General features: G+C 49.4%; 1 protein-coding gene across 1 annotated transcript in view; it reads right to left on the reverse strand.

Annotated features, from left to right (window-relative positions):
- cfap54 (cilia and flagella associated 54) overlaps positions 1–25,983 on the reverse strand; it is a gene marked incomplete at both ends in the record, with an annotated part of 92,298 nt that overhangs the window by 61,561 nt on the left and 4,754 nt on the right. The window contains 22 exons of the mRNA XM_084448042.1: positions 672–767; positions 1,180–1,318; positions 2,328–2,444; positions 3,458–3,577; positions 4,590–4,745; positions 5,240–5,387; positions 5,543–5,673; positions 6,076–6,261; positions 7,045–7,137; positions 7,253–7,324; positions 7,424–7,453; positions 7,544–7,665; positions 9,333–9,422; positions 11,822–11,873; positions 15,594–15,722; positions 16,487–16,551; positions 17,642–17,792; positions 17,910–18,047; positions 18,193–18,242; positions 18,922–19,042; positions 19,291–19,403; positions 23,948–24,140. Coding sequence (XP_084304168.1) covers positions 672–767; positions 1,180–1,318; positions 2,328–2,444; positions 3,458–3,577; positions 4,590–4,745; positions 5,240–5,387; positions 5,543–5,673; positions 6,076–6,261; positions 7,045–7,137; positions 7,253–7,324; positions 7,424–7,453; positions 7,544–7,665; positions 9,333–9,422; positions 11,822–11,873; positions 15,594–15,722; positions 16,487–16,551; positions 17,642–17,792; positions 17,910–18,047; positions 18,193–18,242; positions 18,922–19,042; positions 19,291–19,403; positions 23,948–24,140 — 2,512 coding nt within the window. The remainder of the gene's footprint in view (positions 1–671; positions 768–1,179; positions 1,319–2,327; positions 2,445–3,457; positions 3,578–4,589; positions 4,746–5,239; positions 5,388–5,542; positions 5,674–6,075; positions 6,262–7,044; positions 7,138–7,252; positions 7,325–7,423; positions 7,454–7,543; positions 7,666–9,332; positions 9,423–11,821; positions 11,874–15,593; positions 15,723–16,486; positions 16,552–17,641; positions 17,793–17,909; positions 18,048–18,192; positions 18,243–18,921; positions 19,043–19,290; positions 19,404–23,947; positions 24,141–25,983) is intronic.

Raw genomic sequence — 25,983 nt, forward strand, 5'->3', positions numbered from 1 at the left:
CCTGTCCCCCAGGACCTGACCTGCTACTCACCTGTCCCCCAGGACCTGACCTGCTACTCACCTGTCCACCAGGACTTGACCTGCTACTCACCTGTCCACCAGGACTTGACCTGCTACTCACCTGTCCACCAGGACTTGACCTGCTACTCACCTGTCCACCAGGACCTGACCTGCTACTCACCTGTCCACCAGGACCTGACCTGCTACTTACCTGTCCACCAGGACTTGACCTGCTACTCACCTGTCCACCAGGACTTGACCTGCTACTCACCTGTCCACCAGGACCTGACCTGCTACTCACCTGTCCACCAGGACTTGACCTGCTACTCACCTGTCCACCAGGACTTGACCTGCTACTCACCTGTCCACCAGGACTTGACCTGCTACTCACCTGTCCACCAGGACTTGAGCTGCTACTCACCTGTCCACCAGGACTTGACCTGCTACTCACCTGTCCACCAGGAATTGAAGCTGTGCTCAGCCTTTACAATCAGGACTAGTGAGTGACTGAAAGTGTGTGTGCATTTTAGGATGCCTTTCATAACATCTTGTCCAGAGACAACAGATGAAAATTTGCCTCCTGGCTAAATCTGGCATATTTACATTGTTGTTGATTCACTGTGCCTTTTCAAATAAACTGACATTGAAATTGAAATATACAGTATGTGTACCGTATTTGTAGGCGTCGCTCAGGGGGCTGTTGGTGACGACGGTGAACAGCAGGATGGGGTCCTCGTGTCCGGTCAGGTCCAGGGCGTGAGGCAGCGCTGAGGACCGACAACATGAGACTGAACAGAGACGCTTCTGCCCCGAGGGCAGCAGAGAGAGGAACACGGACACCATAGCCACATTCTGAGTGCTTTACCAGGGTCAACTCTCTTTCTGCTCACCACCGCAGAACATTCATCTGTGGCCTGCCGCTGGATGTGTGGCCGCTTCTTTTATGGTTGTGTGTGTGCGTGTGTGTGTGTGTGTGTGTGTGTGTGTGTGTGTGTGTGTGTGTGTGTATGTATGTGGTGTGTGTGTGTGTGTGTGTGTGTATGGTGTGTGTGTGGTGTGTGTGTGTGTGTGTGTGTGGTGTGTGTGGTGTGTGTGTGTGTGTGTGTGTATGTATGTGGTGTGTGTGTGTGTATGGTGTGTGTTTGGTGTGTGTGTGTGTGTGTGTGTGTGTGTGTGTACCCTTCCAGGCCGGCAGGTCGTGCTGCAGGAAGGTTCCGGGCCTCCTGGTCTTCATGGTGCTGCCCTCCAGGGCCTTCAGCTGCTGACTGGACTCCTCCTCCCCGGCCAGGGCTCCGCCCCTCTTCAGCTGCTTCTCCACCTGAGAGGGGGTGGGGGGGGTGGGAGACAGAGAGAGAGAGAGAGGAGAGAGAGAGAGAGAGAGTGAGAGAGAGAGAGAGAGAGAGAGAGAGAGAGGAGAGAGGGAGTGAGTGAGTGAGAGAGAAAGAAAGAGAGAGAGAGAGGAGAGTGAGAGAGAGGGAGAGAGAGAGAGACGGAGAGAGAGAGAGAGTAAAAGACAGAGAGAGACAGAGAGATGGAGAAAGAGAGAGGATCTAAGTTAGTAACAGTCCAGTCCAGGGTGGAGTCCAGTCCAGGGTAGTGCAGTCCAGTCCAGGGTAGTCTAGTCCAGTCCAGGGTGGTGTAGTCCAGTCCAGGGTGGTCTAGTCCAGTCCAGGGTAGTCTAGTCCAGTCCAGGAGTGGGTTGCACCAACTGGTCTTAAACTGGTCATAAGTTAAGTCGGAATTTAAGAACGTTGCACCAGCTGGTCGTAAGCTAAATTTTCACTATGACCGGGCGTAAATTCTACGCCTACCCAAGAGCAGCTTAAGACTAAGTTTAGAACGTTTATGATCACATTTCCATAGTAACGCTGACGGTTAGGCTACTATTTGCAGATGTAAATAGTGACACTTAGCCTATTATTTAAATAGTATTTTAATACGGTAACGGTAGGTAGGTTTAGTGCAATGGCTCGTCTGATCCACCGCATTATCAATGACAGGGCATTTAGACGTGAACGCGTCGTTAGGGATTTTGTAGGAGAGACCCATCTACAATATGGCTAAATCCGTTATAGGACGCGCAACACTAATCAGTGACCGTTATAATAGCCTCCTTGAGCGCAGTAACATTGCTTAGCAACTGACGCCGTTTCATTCTTTCACATGGACGCGCAGTTCTAAGACCGCTCGTAGTTGCGCCTAGGCGTAACTTTGGTTGGTGCAACAGGCTTAAGTCCATTCTAAAAAATGGTCTTGGCTACGACCTGTTTAGCAGTTACGACCGTCTTAAGTTAAGACCAGTTGGTGCAACCCAATCCAGGTCTTACCCCATCCTCTCCAGGTCTAGCAGGGCCCTGCTGAGGCTCATACACGTCATGTAGCAGCTTCTTCCCCTGGTCCATCACTGCTGCTGCCATACGGTGGTCCTTCAGGCTCCGCAGGGCCTGCACACACACACACACACACACACCAAACACACACACACACACACACACCAAACACACACACACACACACACACACACCAAACACACACACACATGCACACACACACACACACACACACACACACACACACACACCAAACACATACACACACACACACACACACACACACACACACCAAACACACACACACCAAACACACACACACCAAACACACACACACACCAAACACACACACACATGCACACACACGCACACACACAGATACACACACAGATACACACACACACGCACACACACAGACACACACACATGTTCAGTGCATGCAGGCTCATATGCTGCTTTCCGTTTATGGTCAATGGTGGCAAGTCGCAAGCTGACGGCAGTGTGTCATGTCAGACCTACGTGCGTTTGAGCTACACAAAGCCAGAGATGAGCACTGGCTGGTTAGCTAGCTAGCCCATGAGCTAACCAGTCACTTACACTAACTGCTATAGCTACAGTATAAAGCGCATTGTGTTGCCTCAGTGTATCAAATGCGCTATACAAATAAAGTTTGATTGAATTCTACCTACTGTATATAGAGACTACAAAAACCATTTGATTGGTGTCATACTAAGTAAACTGTAAGCCAACAGTTGGCTAGAGAAACTTTATTTTTTTACTTATTTTAGCCAACGGGTTAGACCTTTAGGATGTGGGTGGCCATGTTGAAATGACATCTAATGACAACTGTGGAGAAATACATGCCCGAGTTTGCAACTAGTAACTCAAGAGTTGACGCACCATTTTATTTGATTTTCCTAGCAAATTGTGACCTACCGTGTTATAATCAAACGCAGCAATAACACACGCGCACGCTGTCCCGGGTACCTTGGCCAGACAGTAGGACACACACACACACACACAGTAGGACAGTGGCCAGATAGTAGGACACACACACACACACACAGTAGGACAGAGGCCAGACAGTAGGACACACACACACACACGCACACCGCTGTCCCAGGTACCTTGGCCAGACAGTAGGTGATGCAGGCGATCATGTGACGCAGGCTCTCTGAGGCAGCAGCTCTCTTCTGTCTGACCAGACCTGACACCTCCTGCAGCACCACCACACACCTCATCAGCACCTGCAACACACACACACACACACACACACACACCATACACACACACACACCATACACACACACACACCCCATACACACACACACACACACACACACACACACACCACACACACACACACACCATACACAAACACACACACAACCCATACACACACACAACCCATACACACACACACACCATACACACCCCATACACACACACACACCATACACACACACACACACACCCCATACACACACACACACACACACACACACACACACACACACCATACACACACACACCATACACACACACACCCCATACACACACACACACACACACACACACACACCATACACACACCATACACACACACACACCCCATACACACACACCATACACACACACACACCCCATACACACACACACCATACACACACACACACACACCCCATACACACACACACACCATACACACCCCATACACACACACACCATACACACCCCATACACACACACCATACACACACACAACATACACACCCCATACACACCCCATACACACACACCCCATACACACACACACACACACACACCATACACACCCCATACACATACACACCCCATACACACACACACACCATACACACCCCATACACACATACACACACACCCCATACACACACACACACACCATACACACACACACACACACACACACACACACACCATACATACACACCTATCATATATTTGACGTAACTCTTTCATAGTGAAGAATGCTACCGTTAATCATCATCATCATGTGTTACATGTAGCAATGTGTGTGTGTGTGCGTGTGTGCATATGTGTTTGTGTGTGTGTGTGCGCATATGTGTGTGTGTGTGCATATGCATATGTGTGTGTGTGTGTGTGTGTGTGTGCATATGTGTTTGTGTGTGTGTGTGCACATATGTGTGTGTGTGCATATGCATATGTGTGTGTGTGTGTGTGTGTGCATATGAATATGTGTGTGTGTGTGTGTGCTACCTGCACCACGGGCTCTGAGGGGATGTGCATGAACATGATGGGGGCCAGCAGGCCGTAGCACCCCACCACAGCCTGCAGGGCGGCGCTGGCGTCGTTCAGCCACAGGGCCAGGTCCACCGCCACCAGCAGGCGCTCGCACTCCGCCAGACGAGATTCCTACGGGGAGGGGGGGGGGGGGGGGGGGCAGGTACAGGTCATCTCCACCAGGTGTGTGTGTGTGTGGGGGGGGGGCGGACAGGTACAGGTCATCTTTATTATTATTCATATTTAATCCACACTGCAGATAGCACCCTCAGATGGCAGACAGAACCCCTCACAGCTCCGGTAGGCGTTCTTAGGATCCCTGAGGACGTCCTACCAGAACATTCATGGACATAATTAACATGGATGCATTAGTGGAGACCACCGATGAGAAGACCAGGTGTCCGGAGGACCGGGAGAACTGGAGGCCCATCTGTGGACGACCCCATGAATGATTCCACACTCATTGGATTGATTGCGGATTCACCTTAAGGACCTGAAATGGGTTCTATTCTGGAAACTTTCAGACCTGAAAACGGTTCCACGTGGAACCTTTTTCCAGAGGTTTTTTTTCTATTGTGACTAGTGGTTCTGTAAAGCACACTTTTTAAATCCTGTTTTTAGTGTACCTGCCCCCAGATCAGCGGGCCGCTGTCACTAAGGGCGTCACAGTAGAGCGCCCCCTGCTGGATGTGCATCTCTGTCTGCATCAGGATGGAGGAGAGGACGAGCTGGAGCAGGAGAGGAGAGGAGAGGCGCAGGGTCTCCAAACGCAGCCTGCAGGGGCGAGGGAGGGGGGAAGGAGGGAGAGATCCAGAAAGCTGGAGATGACTCTTTTCCAAGTGTGTGTGTGTGTGTGTGTGTGTGTGTTTGTGCGTGTGTGTGTGTGTGTGTGTGTGTGTGTGTGTGTGTGTGTGTGTGTTGCTCCTCACCGTGTGTGTGCGAGGCCCTCGGGCGCGCTGCTGCCCCCTGTCTGCTGGGAGGGGTCAGGCAGGGTGAAGTGGCTCCACAGCTCACTGCAGGCTCTGTGGGCCACGGCATGCTGGCCTGTCTGGTACGCAGCCTAGAGAGAGAGAGAGAGAGAGAGAGGGGGGGGGGGGGGAGAGAGAGAGGGGGGGGGGGGGGGAGAGGGAGAGAGAGGAGGAGAGGGAGAGAGACAGAGGGAGAGAGAGAGAGAGACAGAGAGAGAGAGGAGGAGAGAGAGAGAGGGAGACGGAGAGAGAGGGAGAGAGAGAGATAGAAAGGGAGGCATAGAGAGACAGAGAGAGGGAGGAGGGGAGGGAGAGACAGAGGGAGTCATAAAGAGAGAGAGACAGGGAGAAAGAGTGAGAGAGAGGAACAGAGGGAGAGAGAGAGAAAGAGATCCTAGATAATGTCTTTGATATCAATCCATCCCTATTGTCCCTGGTTAGTCGCTAGTTAGTCTGTGCCAGGCCTCCAGGTGGTGCTGTGTTCCCAGGCCTACCTGTGCCAGGTGTGCCCAGGCAGTGAGCAGGGGCAGGGGCAGGGAGGCCAGCAGCGGCCGGGTGGTCTCTCCTATGGCGTTGCCCACCACCTGGCCCTGGGCGTCGTAGGCTGCCACGGCAAACACATACTTCTGGTTGGGCTCCAGACCCTCCACCCTCAGAACACACTCTCCTACTGCCGGCACCTGGGAACACACACACACACACACACACACACACAGGCAGACAGACAGACACGCATACACAGACAGACAGACAGACAGACAGACAGACAGACAGACAGACAGACAGACAGACAGACAGTGATGAGCAGGTACATCTTCCTCCATCACCACAACAGAGGCTGAAGTTGCCGGGAAACTATGAATGGGAGTCAGTCACAGATACTGTCGGCAGGTGCTGATGCGGCATATCAGCACATACATTAGTTTATTTGTAAAGGACATTTCAGCAACAAGGCAATTCAAAGTGCTTTACATGAGACATTAAAAGCATCAAGACAAAGTGCAACACATAAAAGGCCAATAATAGTTGATTAACATGGAAGTGTTCTTGATAGGAGGTTTTTCTGTCTCAAGTGCCTTGGCTATTCTCAGCACAAGAACATGTCCATGCCTTAGTTGGTCGTGGCCAGGTGTCTGAAGGAGATCAAGTGAACATCCATAAGAAGCTCACTGCCCACTGATGTCTAAGGTCCTCGTTGGAGAGAACTCTAGCCACTGGACTGAAACTATGTAAACTGTAGGTACTGACCACCGACTATAAAGGTGGGAAGAACTGAACACCATGTTGTCTGATCAGGGAACGCTGACTGCCAAAGTGTTTCTCTGGGACTGACCCGGATCCATATGCTGTTACAGTATATGGAATAAATGTTGATCTACAATTCAGTTCCAGCATCTACTTTCCTCTCTGGGCATTGACTCAACACCTCACCATTAATCACACAGATGTTCTCAGGGTCTGACCTGGTCTCCGGTGCCCAGCAGGCGGCCGTCTCCCAGACGCACCTTCAGGTTCAGGCCCTCCGCCTCCCGGCCATAGAGGTGGTACCAGCACACCTGGAACACAGGGAGGTCACAGGAAGGTCAGACTGAGGTCACAGTGAGGTCAGAGTGAGGTCAGATCGAGGTCACAATGAGGTCAGAGTGAGTTCAGAGGTCACAGCGAGGTCACCTGGTGTTCCAGGGCGTAGGGGGCGGGGCAGAAGGTCATGGTGTGGTTGGTCCGGGCGAGGAGGACGGGAGGTGGGGGGGGTCTGACTCTGTTCCTGTCCTCCTCCTTCTCCATCCCTCCATCCTTGCTGTCCGGTGGTCCGGCTGAGGTCCACAGCCTTCGCTCCTCCACCTCCGCCTTCTCCAGCAGGCCCACCGCCTCCTGTGGGAGAACAGAGGCTGTCACCGATGCTTCCCGTGACGTCGGCTTCTCCCTCATATACCATGCACACTGTTGTGTCCATGTCCTGACCTCCAGGAGCCTCCGGGTGGCGCTGCTGCCCTGGTCGCTGCTGTGAGCCAGCAGGGCCTTCTGCGCCAGGAACACGGCCTTGGACACCTGGTTCTTGCGGATCCTCTCCAGCAGGGCACTCTCTACGGAGACACACAGGGGACAAACAGAGCGCCTGGTGTCTAAGTTGACAACAGTTAAGGTTAGATATAGTACCTTAGAGAGAGAGCAGCTGTCAACAGCCTACCTATCATAGGCTGTATTCCAAATGCTAATGCCCTACTCTTCGAAGGGAACATAGGGCCCTACTCTTCGAAGGGAACATAGGGCCCTACTCTTCGAAGGGAACATAGGGCCCTACTCTTCGAAGGGAAGATAGGGCCCTACTCTTCGAAGGGAACATAATCGGGTCCACGCCCGCCTCTGCCATATTGAAGGCTGTTCCAATCCGAAGGGTGCAAAAGTACTCCCTTCGTAGGGCCCTTCGTAACGGTCATTTTCGAATTGAACAAGCGATGGTCACTTTTGCTCCTTTCACTCCCACAACTCTTTGCGACAGCGATGTCTCCGGTCAATAATTTATCAACAAATATGGTGGGCGTTGAGGCGACAGTCATTTGTCAACCTAGCTTAATGGTTTGCGGACACTGTAGCTAAATCTGTCAATGGGAAAAAAAAATTTAGCAAATATCTTTTTTATTAAATGTGTTATTCAGATTGACAAATTTACGATGTAGCTAGCTAACTAGCATTCGCCCAAGTTGGCAGCTGCTGGTCAGCAATGAGAGATGGAACTCCAGCCCAGCTGATAACCCTCCGGAAGGGAGGGTGCATCAGTCAGCTGTGATCCTTGACAGTACCAGCCTACGTTATGTCTGGATACAATTCAACGGCTAATTCCCAATAAAGAATCCTTCCAGTACACAAGCAACTCCCCCAAAGACAATAATGAGAAGCACAAGCTGGCAAGATAAAAGTGGGAAAGTTCAAGCATAGTTGTGTTTAGCTGAGATATGAATGGGACATCGGATGCAAAACTAGCAATAGCCGATCGGCTACAGCTGTGTCAAACTCAACTGCTTAAACAGGTGATGCACAATTACTTCCTGAAATTCTCAGATGATCCCGCCGTTTTGGGCTTATAATAGCCTGAGATCACTTTCCCACTCCGAAAGCTTAGCTTCAGTTAAGATAGGATTTATTCAGGTTATGGTTAGCCATATAGCTTGTGACAGGCTGTTGACACATGTGACAGCCCTGAAAATGACGTTGAAGGGCATTCCAAACGAGCGTTATTTTGACACCCTATGCCCTTCACAGTCCTCCCTATGAAGGGAAGACACTCTGTAGGGTATATGGCGTAGGGATGAGCCCTTTGGTTTGAAATACAGCTGTAGTACCACCATCACCATATCTATAGCCTTATTTCCACTGTGGTGCCGAACCGTTCTGAGCGCGCAGGATAACCGTTCCGACGGTGTTTCCACATGGGACCGGTTGGGCCCAGAACCGTTCGCAGAACCGTTCCCATGGCACAGTTTTCTAACCGTACTGAGTGAAGCAGAACCGTTCTTTAGTAGAAATGTGAAGAGACAAAACAAAAAACTACCATGGCAACCGACAATAACAACATTCTGTGGAACGCAACAGCCCGAGAGGTGGAAACAGACACTGTAACCGTTCTCACGGGTCCGGAGCGCCGCAGTTTGAGCACGGTATCGGTTCAGCACGACAGTGGAAATAAGGCTATTGTGCCGGATAGACCTGTTCCTCATTCCAGCAGTGGGCTGGAGGGCTGCTCTGAACCCACCTCCTCTGGCCCTGTGGGCTGCAGCCTCTGGCGTCTCCAGGCCAGCAGGGGGCCTCAGCCATCTCTTACCGTCCCCGGCCTGCTGCTCCACTGAGGGAAGCAAGACACACACACACACACACACAGACACACAATCACATCATACAAGAGGTTGACATGAGCTGACCTGTTCAGTACAGTAGTTCGCTAGGGTAGCTGGTCAGGTGTATACAGTAGATTAGAGTAGTAGGGTAGCTGTGCAGGTGTATAGATTAGAGTAGTAGGGTAGCTGGGTAGGTGTATAGATTAGGGTAGTAGGGTAGCTGGGCAGGTGTATAGATTAGGGTAGTAGGGTAGCTGGGCAGGTGTATAGATTAGGGTAGTAGGGTAGCTGGGCAGGTGTATATATTAGGGTAGTAGGGTAGCTGGGCAGGTGTATATATTAGGGTAGTAGGGTAGCTGGGCAGGTGTATAGATTAGGGTAGTAGGGTAGCTGGGCAGGTGTATAGATTAGGGTAGTAGGGTAGCTGGGCAGGTGTATAGATTAGGGTAGTAGGGTAGCTGGGTAGGTGTATAGATTAGGGTAGGGTAGCTGGGTAGGTGTATAGATTAGGGTAGTAGGGTACCTGGGTAGGTGTATAGATTAGAGTAGTAGGGTAGCTGGGCAGGTGTATAGATTAGGGTAGTAGGGTTGCTGGGTAGGTGTATAGATTAGGGTAGTAGGGTAGTGGGGCAGGTGTATACAGTAGGGTAGTAGGGTAGCTGGGCAGGTGTATACAGTAGGGTAGTAGGGTAGTAGGGTAGTGGGGCAGGTGTATATATTAGGGTAGTAGGGTAGCTGGGCAGGTGTATACAGTAGGGTAGTAGGGTAGCTGGGTAGGTGTATAGATTAGGGTAGTAGGGTAGCTTGGTAGGTGTATAGATTAGGGTAGTAGGGTAGCTGGGTAGGTGTATACAGTAGGGTAGTAGGGTAGCTGGGCAGGTGTATACAGTAGGGTAGTAGGGTAGCTGGGCAGGTGTATAGATTAGGGTAGTAGGGTAGCTGGGCAGGTGTATAGATTAGGGTAGTAGGGTAGCTGGGCAGGTGTATAGATTAGGGTAGTAGGGTAGCTGGGCAGGTGTATAGATTAGGGTAGTAGGGTAGCTGGGCAGGTGTATAGATTAGGGTAGTAGGGTAGCTGGGTAGGTGTATAGATTAGGGTAGTAGGGTAGCTGGGTAGGTGTATAGATTAGGGTAGTAGGGTAGTGGGGCAGGTGTATACAGTAGGGTAGTAGGGTAGTGGGGCAGGTGTATATATTAGGGTAGTAGGGTAGCTGGGTAGGTGTATATATTAGGGTAGTAGGGTAGCTGGGCAGGTGTATACAGTAGGGTAGTAGGGTAGCTGGGCAGGTGTATAGATTAGGGTAGTAGGGTAGCTGGGCAGGTGTATAGATTAGGGTAGTAGGGTAGTGGGGCAGGTGTATACAGTAGGGTAGTAGGGTAGCTGGGTAGGTGTATAGATTAGGGTAGTAGGGTAGCTGGGTAGGAGTATAGATTAGGGTAGTAGGGTAGCTGGGCAGGTGTATAGATTAGGGTAGTAGGGTAGCTGGGCAGGTGTATAGATTAGGGTAGTAGGGTAGCTGGGTAGGTGTATAGATTAGGGTAGTAGGGTAGCTGGGCAGGTATATATATTAGGGTAGTAGGGTAGCTGGGCAGGTATATATATTAGGGTAGTAGGGTAGCTGGGTAGGTGTATATATTAGGGTAGTAGGGTAGCTGGGCAGGTGTATACAGTAGGGTAGTAGGGTAGTAGGGTAGTGGGGTAGCTGGGCAGGTGTATACAGTAGGGTAGTAGGGTAGCTGGGCAGGTGTATACAGTAGGGTAGTAGGGTAGTGGGGCAGGTGTATATATTAGGGTAGTAGGGTAGCTGGGCAGGTGTATACAGTAGGGTAGTAGGGTAGTGGGGCAGGTGTATATATTAGGGTAGTAGGGTAGCTGGGCAGGTGTATACAGTAGGGTAGTAGGGTAGCTGGGCAGGTGTATACAGTAGGGTAGTAGGGTAGTGGGGCAGGTGTATATATTAGGGTAGTAGGGTACCTGGGCAGGTGTATACAGTAGGGTAGTAGGGTAGTGGGGCAGGTGTATATATTAGGGTAGTAGGGTAGCTGGGCAGGTGTATATATTAGGGTGGTAGGGTAGTGGGGCAGGTGTATATATTAGGGTAGTAGGGTAGCTGGGCAGGTGTATATATTAGGGTAGTAGGGTAGCTGGGCAGGTGTATATATTAGGGTAGTAGGGTAGTGGGGCAGGTGTATATAGTAGGGTAGTAGGGTAGCTGGGCAGGTGTATATAGTAGGGTAGTAGGGTAGCTGGGCAGGTGTATATATTAGGGTAGTAGGGTAGCTGGGCAGGTGTATATATTAGGGTAGTAGGGTAGCTGGGCAGGTGTATACAGTAGGGTAGTAGGGTAGTAGGGTAGTGGGGTACCTGGGCAGGTGTATATAGTAGGGTAGTAGGGTAGTGGGGTACCTGGGCAGGTGTGGACTAGCTTGAGGGAGACTCTGTGTTGGATGGACAGCAGCTCCAGGACCACGTCCACGGGTACCAGGCACAGGGAGGAACCTGTTATCGCTTCTGCCCCTCCTCCTCCTCCTCCTCCTCCTCCTCCTCCTCCTCCTCCTGTAGGACGTGTGTCTGCTCCTCTAAATTTCTGCCAACACAGAGAGATGGAGGTTAGAGGTAATTCGCTTTAATCATGCAGCTGCCATATTGGTCAAGTCTGACGTAATCGGGTGGGAGAATAAGGAAGTGCCCGTTGACTAGGGACGGTTACTGGTGTCACGGTGAACCGCGGTGAAAACAGTACAACCGGTTAAATTTTAATTTATCAAGATAACTGCATAAAAAAAAATAAAAAATAAAAAAAAAGATAACTAAATCATACTTAATGCTTTCTGACCCTCATCCTAGCCTCGCGTCACCAGTCTCTCCTCGGGGAGAAGAGCCTGGTGTCTATTTACCTCACTGCCTTAAGCCCGCCCCCTCATCCGGCTCGAGCCTGTAGAGCCCGCCTCCAACATCCAACAGCCTTGCGGCCCCTCGCACTTGCGGCCTGAGGCCTGAGCACTTAATTGACGTCAGCTCTAAGGGCCAGAGGGTGCAGGGCCGTGAATTAAATGGGACAGCACTTCCAGCGGCGTGCCAACAATTCCCAAGCCAGTTTAGCTCAATGCCCCTTCCACTTCGTTTTCATTGGCTGACCCTCCGACGCAGAGGCTGCTCTGACGCGCTCCTCAGCTCTCCGCTCGGCTCTGCAAATTGACCGACTGACGTCTGATTTCATTTAATAATAATTAAAAATGATGTTGGGTGGGATATGTTTGCAGTATGTGGATTTCAAGATAAATGTTGTGTTATCGGCAAATGTCATCATTTATGTGTGATGCACTCGGATCATGACTCGGATGCACTCAAGCACTGTGTCACATGAGACGCGGTGGACTGGGGTATTTTCTGCTCCTAAAGCTGAATCCCAAATCGCACACTTAGGCGAAAGTGCAGAACACTCGTGGCCTTGTGGCCTTACATGCGCGTTCCCGCTAAGTCCACAAGGGCTCAGGGTAGTCCCAAAACGGAATTGCTAGGTCCACAAGTGCGCCACTGTTGCCATTTTGCGCACTTTAACCGCACTTACCGAAAGTCCGCAATTTCGCGGACTTAGGAGCAGAAAATACCCACAGTCCACCGCGTCTCATGTGACACAGTGCTTGAGTGCATCCGAGTCATGATCCGAGTGCATCACACAAAAATGATGACATTTGCCGATAACACAACATTTAGCTTGAAATCCACTTGCTGCAAACATATCCCACCCAACATCATTTTTAATTATTATTAAATTAAAACAGACGTCAGTCGGTCAATTTGCAGAGCCGAGCGGAGAGCTGAGGAGCGCGTCAGAGCAGCCTGCAGTTCGGAGGGACGCGGCAGCCAATGAAAACGAAGTGGGAGGGGTATTGAGCTAAATTGGCTTGGGAATCGTTGGAACGCCGCTGGAAGTGCTGTCCCATTTCATTCACGGCCCTGCACCCTCTGGCCCTTCCAGCTGACGTCAATTAAGTGCTCAGGCCGCAAGGGTGGTTTGCACACTCAGATTGGGATTCAGCTTAAAGGACAATGCTCGTTTTTGACAACCTGGACCTTATTTACGACATATTATAAGACGTTTGACTCACCGAGATCACTTTGGTGTAGTTCGGAGGCCTGTAGAAGAAATTTAAAATCCAGCGCGAGCCAGTATATCCATGTAATGGCGGTGGTGGGGGCAACGAGAATGCAGCTTCTAAAAATCTATTTTCTGCCGCGAAACGGTTGTTTTCATCAATCTGTCTTGATGAATCGCTAGTTGTGCTTACATAGAGCATAACTGTTGTGGTTTTCACATGCCATGATCTTTAGAAACGTCTTTCTTTAGAAACGAAATAGCTTCCTCACTTGCTCCAGCACTAATGCGCACAGCGCGCAATCGTTGCTCCAGCACGCTGTGCGCATGCGTGCTGGAGCAAGTGAGGAAGCTATTTTGTGTCTAAAGACGTTTCTAAAGATCATATTACAGAGGCATGTGAAATACCACAACAGGCCAATGCTCTCTATGTAAGCACAACTAGCGATTCATCAAGACAGATTGATGAAAACAACCGTTTCGCGGCAGAAAATAGATTTTTAGAAGCTGCATTCTCGTTGCCCCGATCACCGCCATTACATGGATATACTGGCTCGCGCTGGATTTTAAATTTCTTCTACATGCCTCCGAACTACACCAAAGTGATCTCGGTGAGTCAAACGTCTTATAATATGTGGTAAATAAGGTCCAGGTTGTCAAAAACGAGCATTGTCCTTTAAGTCTGTGAAATTGCGGACTTTCTGTAAGTGCGGTTAAAGTGTGCAAAATGGTGGCAGTGGCGCACTTGTGGACCTACAGTAGCAATTCCGTTTTAGGACTACCCTGAGCCCTTGTGGACTTAGCGGGAACGCGCATGTAAGGCTACAAGGCCGCGAGTGCTCTGCACTTTCGCCTAAGTGCGCGATTTGGGATTCAGCTGATGTACTCCCAGTTGCGCTCTCTGACATCACACAGCCCTCTAAACAAGATGGCATGCCACATGGGTCCGGCGACAAAGATAACTTTAGGGCAACGTGAAGTAAATTTGTACGTTGTAGTCAAAATAATACAAACAATTATGCACTACAATCTGCTATGTGTATGTAATGATGCTCAAATATGTTGATGACAAGATATAGCTAGCGCTATCAAGCGCTAGCTAACGTTAAGGTAAACCTGAACTTGGCCATGCAAACGCCAAAAAGTCGATGATGTCAATCAATAACATTACGTAACGTACGATTTCTTAGCATAGTGAAATTAGGCATACAATGTTTAGCTTGCCAGCTCTGACAGTGTGCCAAATCTCAAGCTTTTGCCATATTGGCTTGTTTACATTTATCCAGAATTCCACGCACTCAGACAGTTTGCCTGGAACGCTATGAAGTTGTGAGTCGTGACTTGAAGTCGTAACTTACGGGCTCAAAATCCTATCTGGAAAGCGGCATTACTATAGGCCTATAGCCTATTATATCGAACGTGTTCTGTTCTCTGTGCCATATGATTTTATTGAGAAAAATCTCATTTGAAAGTTAGGCTACATGTTCTTGTTGGCATGTTGAATATTGGTAATCAGTCAGCTGAAACCCCGCTCGGATGTTTTCGCTGTATGTATTATAGGTCTAGATCATATAAATATCACACGTTTGAGCAAATGCTTTGATTTAATTGTTTGCATCTATAGGCGTAGGAACCGGGAGGAGGGGGGGGGGACGTGTCGGTATACGAGCGGGTGGAGAAAAGTACATTTGAAACTTATTTTGAACACAACATGCGAGGGCCGAGGGTAGCTCGTTTTGACAGTGTTTGAATATTGGCCAATCACCACCAACTTCACTTCACTTTCACTTGTGGAGCGTTAATGTGACCCTTTCTCCTGCTGTGAGTTTGAGGACGATTGCATTTGGATGAGGTAAATGTCTCTCAGTCATGAGGGTAAACTAGCAAACTTTCAAGTCAAGGCCCTCCTTAGCCCCTGGAGAGAAAAAATCCTGGCGCCGTCCATGAATATGGCAGCTGCGTGATTAAAGTGAATAGCTGAGACTCTACACAGCAGTGTCTCAACCAATTAACCAATTAACCAATCAACCACTCAGTGAGGCCAGCATTGAGGTGAAGCTGGGTCTGTTCCATATCTACCTGTATGAAGAGGGCGTCGCCGATGGCTGAGCCGTCCAGGGGCAGTAGCCTGGTCCAGCCGCGGACCACGCCCTCCAGACCCCGCTCCACCGCGTCCAGCGCCGCCTGCAGCTGCTCCGCACGCGACCGCTGCACACACACGCACAGTACCAGCCATGGAGCCAGCAGGTTACTAACACACACACACACGCACAGTACCAGCCATGGAGCCAGCAGGTTACTAACACACACACACACACACACACGCACAGTACCAGCCATGGAGCCAGCAGGTTACTAACACACACTCACACACACACACACACACACACACAGTACCAGCCATGGAGCTAGCAGGTTACTAACACACACACACACACACACACACACACACACACAGTACCAGCCATGGAGCCAGCAGGTTACTAACACACACACACACACACACACACACACACACACACACGCACAGTACCAGCCATGGAGCTAGCAGGTTACTAACACACACACACACACACACACACACACACACACAGTACCAGCCATGGAGCCAGCAGGTTACTAACACACACACACACACACACACACACACACGCACAGTACCAGCCATGGAGCTAGCAGGTTACTAACACACACACACACACACACACGCACAGTACCAGCCATGGAGCTAGCAGGTTACTAACACACACACACACGCACAGTACCAGCCATGTAGCCAACAGGTTACTAACACACGCACAGTACCAGCCATGGAGCTAGCAGGTTACTAACACACACGCACGCAGGGGCACACACAAACACAAACTAACACACAGGAATGCACATATAATCATGCATGCTGGGCGCACACACGCGCATGCACACACACACACACACACACACAAAACCACAAGAGACTATAAATTACTTACTGTGAAGATAGCGGTGGTCTGCTCATCTGCGGGTGTGGACTCCTGACTGCCGTCTTCACTGGAGGCTGCAGGAGAGCACACAGAGAAGACGACCACTCAGAGACCAGCTACCTCAACCAATCAGAGACCAGCTACCTCAACCAATCAGAGACCACCTACCTCAACCAATCAGAGACCAGTTACCTCAACCTCAACCAATCAGAGACCAGCTACCTCAACCACTGAGACCAGCTACCTCAACCACTGAGAGACCAGCTACCTCAACCACTCAGAGACCAGCTACCTCAACCACTCAGAGACCAGCTACCTCAACCACTGAAAGACCAGCTACCTCAACCACTGAGAGACCAGCTACCTCAACCACTCAGAGACCAGCTACCTCAACCATTCAGAGACCAGCTACCTCAACCACTCAGAGACCAGCTACCTCAACCACTGAGAGACCAGCTACCTCAACCACTCAGAGACCAGCTACCTCAACCACTCAGAGACCAGCTACCTCAACCATTCAGAGACCAGCTACCTCAACCACTCAGAGACCAGCTACCTCAACCACATGAGCTTCCATAACACAGAGACATGTGTATTTACCTGCAGTAAATGAACTCCTCACTGCCACAAAAAGTCCATAGCTCTCAATACACTGTCTAATATAGACACATTATGAGTATTCAATTCAATTCAAAACTTTATTTAGCCAGGGGAAGGTACTACAGTACTGGGTGTCTGGGTGTGTCTGTGCTCCAGTACCTGTGCTGGGTGTCTGTGCTGCAGTGCCTGTGTTGGGTGTCTGTGCTGCAGTGCCTGTGCTGGGTGTCTGTGCTGCAGTACCTGTGTTGGGTGTCTGTGCTGCAGTGCCTGTGCTGGGTGTCTGTGCTGCAGTGCCTGTGCTGGGTGTCTGTGCTGCAGTGCCTGTGTTGGGTGTCTGTGCTGCAGTGCCTGTGTTGGGTGTCTGTGCTGCAGTACCTGTGTTGGGTGTCTGTGCTGCAGTACCTGTGTTGTGAGTCTGTGCTTCAGTACCTGTGTTGTGAGTCTGTGCTTCAGTACCTGTGTTGGGTGTCTGTGCTGCAGTACCTGTGTTGGGTGTCTGTGCTGCAGTACCTGTGTTGTGAGTCTGTGCTACAGTACCTGTGTTGTGAGTCTGTGCTACAGTACCTGTGTTGTGAGTCTGTGCTACAGCAGAGTCTGCGGTGGCCTCCAGAACCATGGCCAGTCTGATGGTCATCTCAGCCAGCACCATGGGGTCAGTGTCTGACAGGTCACAGGCATGGGTCACCTCACTCAGCATGGACAGCACCCACACCCACTGAGGACACACACACACACACACACACAGGGGCAGACACACACAGACACAAACAAACACACGTTAAACACATTGTAGATGCACCTCGGTCAGCGGAGTGTCCAGGAGGCCCCCTACCTTCTCCCAGTGCTCCATCCTGGCCAGGAAGCCCCCGGGGTCGCGGGGTCGGAGCTGAGCCCTGAGGAACACAGCTTTACACCGGGACCACAGGAACAGCACCGTGTCCAAAACCAGGTCCCTGTCCGGCTGGACCTCCTGCACAGCAAGGGGGGAGAGGTTACACACACACACACACACACACACAAACACACATACACACGCACACGCACACACACACACACACAACGGTGGAGCCCCTGACCTGTGCAGAGCCACAGACACATGTGTGTAATGACCAGACCAGGCCTATCAGCTCATCACTCATGGACGTGCCCAGCTGCTTGTCTTTATCTGTACACAAATAAACAAACAAACAAACAAGTAAACAAACAGGTATACTGTAAGGAACAGAAGCATCCTCACACCATCTCTGCTCTCCGTCAATCTTGGACCTTGGATGAGTGTGAAAGAGTTCAGCTGATAGCTGAGGGGGTTCGGACCTGCGGAGGTTCAGCTGATCACAGATCAGTGCCTAGAACTGGCAGAGACTAAATACGTGCGTGTGTGTGTGTGTGCATTTGTTGGTGAGTGAGTGATGACCGTTTGAAGATGTGTGTATGTGTGTGGTTGTGTGTGTGTGGTTATGTGTGTGTGTATGTATGTGTATATATTTGTGTGTGTGCGTGTATGTATGGTTCTGTGACTGTGTGTGTGTGTGTGTGTGTTGAGGAGGCGTATCTTCTGAGTGTGTGTGTGTGTGTGTGTGTGTGTGTGTGTGTGTGTGTTACCTGCCCCTGGCTCCTCCTTGGTTTTGAGGAGGAGGCGTATCTTCTGAGTGTGTCTGAGTGTGTCTGTGTCTGTGTGTGTGTGTGTGTGTGTGTGTGTGTGTGTGTGTGTGTGTGTGTGTTACCTGCCCCTGGCTCCTCCTTGGTTTTGAGGAGGAGGCGTATCTTCTGAGTGTGTCTGAGTGTGTGTGTGTGTGTGTGTGTGTGTGTCTGTGTGTGTGTGTGTGTGTGTGTGTGTGTGTTACCTGCCCCTGGCTCCTCCTTGGTGTTGAAGAGGCGTATCTTCTGAGTGGACATCAGGCGTTCCAGAGCCTCCAGGAGGGTCAGCTCCCGCTCTGCTCTCCTGAAAGACTCTCCCTCCATGGTCTACACACACACACACACACACAAACACACACGCACACATGCATACGCACACGCATACACACACACACACACACACACACACACACACACACACACAGAGACACATGCAAGCATACATTTTTTGGGAGTTGCGGTCTGACAGTGTGTGTGTGTGTACGTGAGTGGTTGTGTGTGTGTGTGTGCATGTGTGTGTGTGTGCACGTACATGCATTTGTGTGTGTGTGTGTGTGTGTGTGTGTGGATCTTACAGACAGCACGGTAATCAGCGCATCTGACAGGATACCGAACACGTCCCACTGCTCGTAGTGAAACAGCAGCTTCACAAACCCAACAGCAGCCGATACAGACACCCTGTTCTCCCCTGGAAACACACACACACACACACACAACCACACACGCACGCACACACAACCACACACGCACGCACACACAACCACACACACACGCACACACAACCACACACGTACGTGCACACACTGTTGGTTATAATACTTGAACTATGTTTGTACAGCTTTTCACAGAAGAATATTACTATTGAGAACAGAGGTAGAGGCAGGTGTGTTTAGGTAGAGGTCAGGTGTGTTAAGGTAGAGGTCAGGTGTGTTAAGGTAGAGGTCAGGTGTGTTTAGGTAGAGGTCAGGTGTGTTTAGGTAGAGGCAGGTGTGTTTAGGTAGAGGTCAGGTGTGTTTAGGTAGAGGTCAGGTGTGTTTAGGTGGAGGCAGGTGTGTTGAGGTAGAGGCAGGTGTGTTTAGGTAGAGGTCAGGTGTGTTTAGGTAGAGGTCAGGTGTGTTTAGGTAGAGGTCAGGTGTGTTTAGGTAGAGGTCAGGTGTGTTTAGGTAGAGGTCAGGTGTGTTTAGGTAGAGGTCAGGTGTGTTTAGGTAGAGGTCAGGTGTGTTTAGGTAGAGGTCAGGTGTGTTTAGGTAGAGCCAGGTGTGTTGAGGTAGAGGCAGGTGTGTTGAGGTAGAGGCAGGTGTGTTTAGGTAGAGGTCAGGTGTGTTTAGGTAGAGGTCAGGTGTGTTTAGGTAGAGGCAGGTGTGTTTAGGTAGAGGTCAGGTGTGTTTAGGTAGAGGTCAGGTGTGTTTAGGTAGAGGTCAGGTGTGTTTAGGTAGAGGTCAGGTGTGTTAAGGTAGAGGTCAGGTGTGTTTAGGTAGAGGTCAGGTGTGTTTAGGTAGAGGCAGGTGTGTTTAGGTAGAGGTCAGGTGTGTTTAGGTAGAGGTCAGGTGTGTTTAGGTGGAGGCAGGTGTGTTGAGGTAGAGGCAGGTGTGTTTAGGTAGAGGTCAGGTGTGTTTAGGTAGAGGTCAGGTGTGTTTAGGTAGAGGTCAGGTGTGTTTAGGTAGAGGTCAGGTGTGTTTAGGTAGAGCCAGGTGTGTTGAGGTAGAGGCAGGTGTGTTTAGGTAGAGGCCAGGTGTGTTTGGAGGCCAGGTGTGTTTAGGTAGAGGCCAGGTGTGTTTGTGTGTTGAGGTGGTGTTCAGGTGTGTTGAGGTAGAGGCCAGGGCCGTGTTTCCCAGAGCCATGGTAGCGCTACGTGCATCGTAAGATACGCCGTAAACTCTCCCTCTAGGTAGCGCATCGTTTCCCAGAGGCTTCTCAGGCTGAGGTGTACCTTGACTCAGGAGGCTCTGGGAAACAGCTCTTCCCAGGGTACATCATAAATCCACCTTACCATGTACATTCTGAAGATGCATCTTAAGCTCTCCCTGGAGCCAACGCGCTGTTCCCAGAGCCTCCTTAGCCAAGGTATACATTACCCAAGGGATACTTTCTTAAGGGCGGTCTGAAGCCATCGCAAGCTGTCCCTTAGCGATGCGCTCCGTTCAACCCGTTATAGTTTTAGCCCGATTAGAGCAAAATTATACTTTAAAAAGGAGAGTTGCAATATAGCCCACATCTATCTACCCTACCTGCGCGAATTACATCCTTAGTGTACAATAAACATTATGTCAATTAACGATGAAAACAATGTTTATGTAACACATCAAGGGAATGTTGTCTTTTAAAATGTAACACTGTCTTATGTAAAGGAGCAACATTTTCTTATGTAAAGGATTTGATGACATATGGCTTTTCTGGCTGTCTGTAGGCTACCCCACCACTATATAGGATACCAACAGAGATTAGGTGAATTGATCAATCCAATGAGGCCTTTTAGACCCATAGTAGGGTAGACACAGGTAATTAATCAAGGGCCCCTTCTATTTAGTGTGTCACAGCCAACTCGTGCTTCGTGTAGGCCTATACATTATGGCTGCATTAAAACAATAGTGTTTAATTCATCATGAGTAGCTTATTGTGTCATGTAGGAAATTTCGAAATGCCTATCAGCATTTCCTACCTGACAGGACGCGCTACCCGTGAATTGAACATAACATAATGGGTGGTAGGTCATCCTGAGAAGGTAGGCTATATGACAACTTTTCAGAACACCGGCTGAACAACATCATTCACTCATTTAGCTATCATCATCATCATCATCATCATCATCATTAGCCATCATCATTATAATTTTTTCCCCTGGGCTTTCAAGAAGTCCCAGACTAGGCTTATATGTCCCAATAAATGCCCTTTATTTTATATTTTGTAGACTATAATGTATGAATTGGAACTATCTCGAGGTCTCGCCTTGACTCAAATAGATGAGCAGATGAGCTTTAGTAGGCATAGCTTCCTTTTTGTTAATATTAGATTGGGGGTAAAATCAAAATGATTATGAGAACGCTTGCAAACGTCATCAACAAGGGACAGCTCCACTAACGACGTACCTTACGATGTATCTTCAGACGCCCACTAAGGGATAGTCTGGGAAACACTCATAGGAAAAACAGCCCCTTCGCCAACATATACCTTAAAGCAATACATAGCGTTTTCTCCGGTTTTCTCTGAACTGCGCCCCCACAGGCTCTGTGAGTAAGTGCACTGTCGTACTGTCGTAACATTATCAGATTGTCTTTTTCTTTTTCTGGCTTCCTCCGTGATGTTTCACTTCGGTTTTCTCACCTCCGTCATGATATCATTGAGCTAAAAAACACATGATATCCATAGACGCCGGAATAGTTAGCTACTACTGTGTTGTTTAAGCACAACATTGCGCATGCGCACTTCGACTGAATGCTACGACCCGGGGGCGAGTTTTAAAAGGTAATAAATAGGGATGCACCGATGCATCGGCTGAACATCGGCATCGGCGGATGTTGGCCTTGTTGACTGCCACCGGCCCATAGGCATATAAAATGACATTCACCGATGGTAGTGGCCGATGTTATGTCGCAACAATTACAGCTTTTTTTTTGGCAAAACATAGCCTACCCAGCTTCAGATTCGGAGAAGATCTGTGACGTAACGCCGCAAAGGCACGTGTAGTTTGCTTTCAAATTAAAGTGAAATAAAAATTGCCGTTTTGGAACCAAACACTTAATTTCTTTGTTTCCCTGGCACAAAAGGGGGAATTAAAATAAAATAAAATAAACATCGGCCATCGGCATCGGCCATCGGCTGGATTGTTATTTTAAACACGGCATCGGCCCAGAATTTTGCAATCGGTGCATCCCTAGTAATAAATGTCAATTTCGAAATTTCAAATTCGAAATGTTTGTAAAGGTCCAAATAACGCGATGTATTGCTTTAAGAAGCGTTGTAGATCACCAAGGTACATCTGGGAAACGCAGCCCAGGTGTGTTGAGGTCGGGGCCAAGTGTGTTTGTGTGTTGAGGTAGAGGTGTGTTTGTGTGTTGAGATAGAGGTGTGTTTGTGTGTTGAGATAGAGGTGTGTTTGTGTGTTGAGGTAGAGGTGTGTTTGTGTGTTGAGGTAGAGGTGTGTTTGTGTGTTGAGATGGAGGTGTGTTTGTGTGTTGAGGTATAGGTGTGTTTGTGTGTTGAGGTAGAGGTGTGTTTGTGTGTTGAGATAGAGGTGTGTTTGTGTGTTGAGGTAGAGGTGTGTTTGTGTGTTGAGATAGAGGTGTGTTTGTGTGTTGAGATAGAGGTGTGTTTGTGTGTTGAAGTAGAGGTGTGTTTGTGTGTTGAGATAGAGGTGTGTTTGTGTGTTGAGATAGAGGTGTGTTTGTGTGTTGAGGTAGAGGTGTGTTTGTGTGTTGAGGTAGAGGTGTGTTTGTGTGTTGAGATAGAGGTGTGTTTGTGTGTTGAGGTAGAGGTGTGTTTGTGTGTTGAGGTAGAGGTGTGTTTGTGTGTTGAGGTAGAGGTGTGTTTGTGTGTTGAGGTAGAGGTGTGTTTGTGTGTTGAGGTAGAGGTGTGTTTGTGTGTTGAGATAGAGGTGTGTTTGTGTGTTGAGGTAGAGGTGTGTTTGTGTGTTGAGGTAGAGGTGTGTTTGTGTGTTGAGGTAGAGGTGTGTTTGTGTGTTGATATAGAGGTGTGTTTGTGTGTTGAGGTAGAAGTGTGTTTGTGTGTTGATATACTGTAGAGGTGTGTTTGTGTGTTGAGGTAGAGGTGTGTTTGTGTGTTGAGATAGAGGTGTGTTTGTGTGTTGAGGTGGTGTTCAGGTGTGTGTGACTGACCTGCTACTGCCATCTCCAGCAAGGTGGAGGAGGAGGAGGAGCTCACTCCGTTCAGACAGGTGGGCAGGCTGCTATCACTCACTCTCATAGTGGAGCCTCCGATCCCTACACACACACACACACACACACACACACACACACACACACACACACACATCATCAATCACTCAATCAATCAATCAATCAATCAATCAATCAATCAATCAATCAATCAATCAATCAATCAATCAATCAATCAATCAATCAATCAATAACTGCCTGTGTGCATATTATATATATGTGTGTGTGTGTGTGTGTGTGTGTGTGTGTGTGTGTGTGTGTGTGTGTGTGTGTGTGTGTGTGTGTGTGTGCGTGTGTGTGTGCGTGTGTGTGTGTGCGCGTGTGTGTGTCCTGTACAGACCAGACAGGATGCTGACTCCAGCAGACATGAGCTCCAGCGCCACCTCCTGGACCTCGGGCTCGTCGGGCAAGCCGGTCTGCAGCGGCCGGCGGGAGGTGTCCCTCAGCGCCTCCAGCACGGCCAGGAACTGAGACGCGTTCCCCTCAAACAGCTCCATCAGGACCCGCTCGCTGGGGGTCCGGGGCCACGGCACCTACACAGGGGGAGGGACAGAGAGAGAGAGGGATGAGGAGGACAGATGGAGAGAGAGGGATAAAGAGATGGAGGGATGGATGGAGGGATGGAGAGATGGATGGATGGAGGGATGGAGAGATGGATGGATAGGGGGATGGGGGATGGAGAGATGGATGGATGGGGGGGGGGGGGGGATGTAGAGATGGGTGGATGGTAGGGCTGCCCCCTGAAAGTCGACGCGTCGAAGCATCAGTCGGAGACCCTTAAGTCGACAGAGATTCTTTAAGTCGATTTCTGCTCCACTGTCAAGGACTAGGAGGTGGACTAAGATCAAGGACAGGCCAATCATTCGTTTTAGACCTAGGCTATTACCGTAGCTATTTGTTGGGCTGTAAAAGAAGAGTTAAGACTGATATAGCAGAGGGAAGAAGGCAGGGAGCCCCTCTCCCCTCCGCTAAGCGTGTAGCCTAGCCTAGCCTACTATGCGCCGGCAATCACGTGCATTTCCCAAATGGAATATCACACTGCTTTCCTAAATCAATCTTCTTGTATATCCAATGGTAAAAATAGGGTCTCCCATAGACAGCTTGAGCTCTAACGTCTATGTAAATGCTTTAGTGACAGCCAAAACATTTCCTTGTTGACTGCTGCCCAACTATGAGCCGATTCGCGCAAGCATTCAAATGCGCAGTTGAGGAGACTATCGTCAAATTGCCCAACCCTAATGTAGGATATGTGAAACTGTATAAAAACATGGGGCATCCGAAGTAGATGGACAATGCTAGATGATTCATGTTTAACAAGAAAACAGGTGTATTTTATTGTGCAGCCTGCAATTTTGAGTTGAAAGTTTCACAGCTCTCCCGACTCGGGCGGTCTCCCCTCAGCCTAGACATATGGGGGGGAACGAATCTCCCGATGTCACAAAATGGATATGAAGACAAAATGTTTAAGATATTGATAACCTGTCTATTAATTATCTCGATTATTAGTGGTCCAAACTATGGACAATGCAAGAAAGAGGGATGGGCTGCACTTGAAACAAGCTATCAAACACATTCGGAGGCAGCGGAGAGGATTTTAGAGGAGCGGAAATATGAGCAAGGCTAATAATTTATTTTGAAACTTTATTCTACTTTTTTGTTCAACGGAAAATAATAAACACCAATCAAGGTAAAATAGCCCAATAAAGGCTATTCAAGCATAACCTAAATGGACGAAAGTTCGTTCAGAAAAAGATTGAACAAAATGAAGCATCCCTCCATCTTATTCCACAAACCGATAGCCAGGCTATTCTAGCTATTTAAAATGCTGTAATTATGTAACTGTCATTCTCGTTGATTTCAAATACCCTAACCTACTCAGAAATGTGCCTTGGCAACAATTGAATGTTTCTATAGGCTACCAATATAGGCCTAACCAAAATAATCACGGAAACTTGATGTCAAGTGATTTTCTGATAGCCAGGAGAAAGAGAAAAAACACATCGACGATTCGACGCGTCGCTTTGAACACCAAGTCTGAGTCGAATCATAAAATCCTGAGTCGAAGACAGCCCTAGTGGATGGGGGGGGGGGTGGGGGTGGAGAGATGGATGGATGGGGGGGTGGAGAGATGGATGGATGGAGGGATGGAGAGATGGATGGATAGGGGGGGTGGAGAGATGGATGGATGGAGGGATGGAGAGATGGATGGATAGGGGGGGTGGAGAGATGGATGGATGGAGGGGTGGAGAGATGGATGGATGGGGGGGTGGAGAGATGGATGGATAGGGGGGGTGGAGAGATGGATGGATAGGGGGGGTGGAGAGATGGATGGATAGGGGGGGTGGAGAGATGGATGGATGGAGAGATGGATGGATG

Source organism: Borostomias antarcticus (assembly GCF_949987555.1).
Source record: "Borostomias antarcticus genome assembly, chromosome: 13".
Classification (NCBI taxonomy): Eukaryota; Metazoa; Chordata; class Actinopteri; order Stomiiformes; family Stomiidae; genus Borostomias; species Borostomias antarcticus.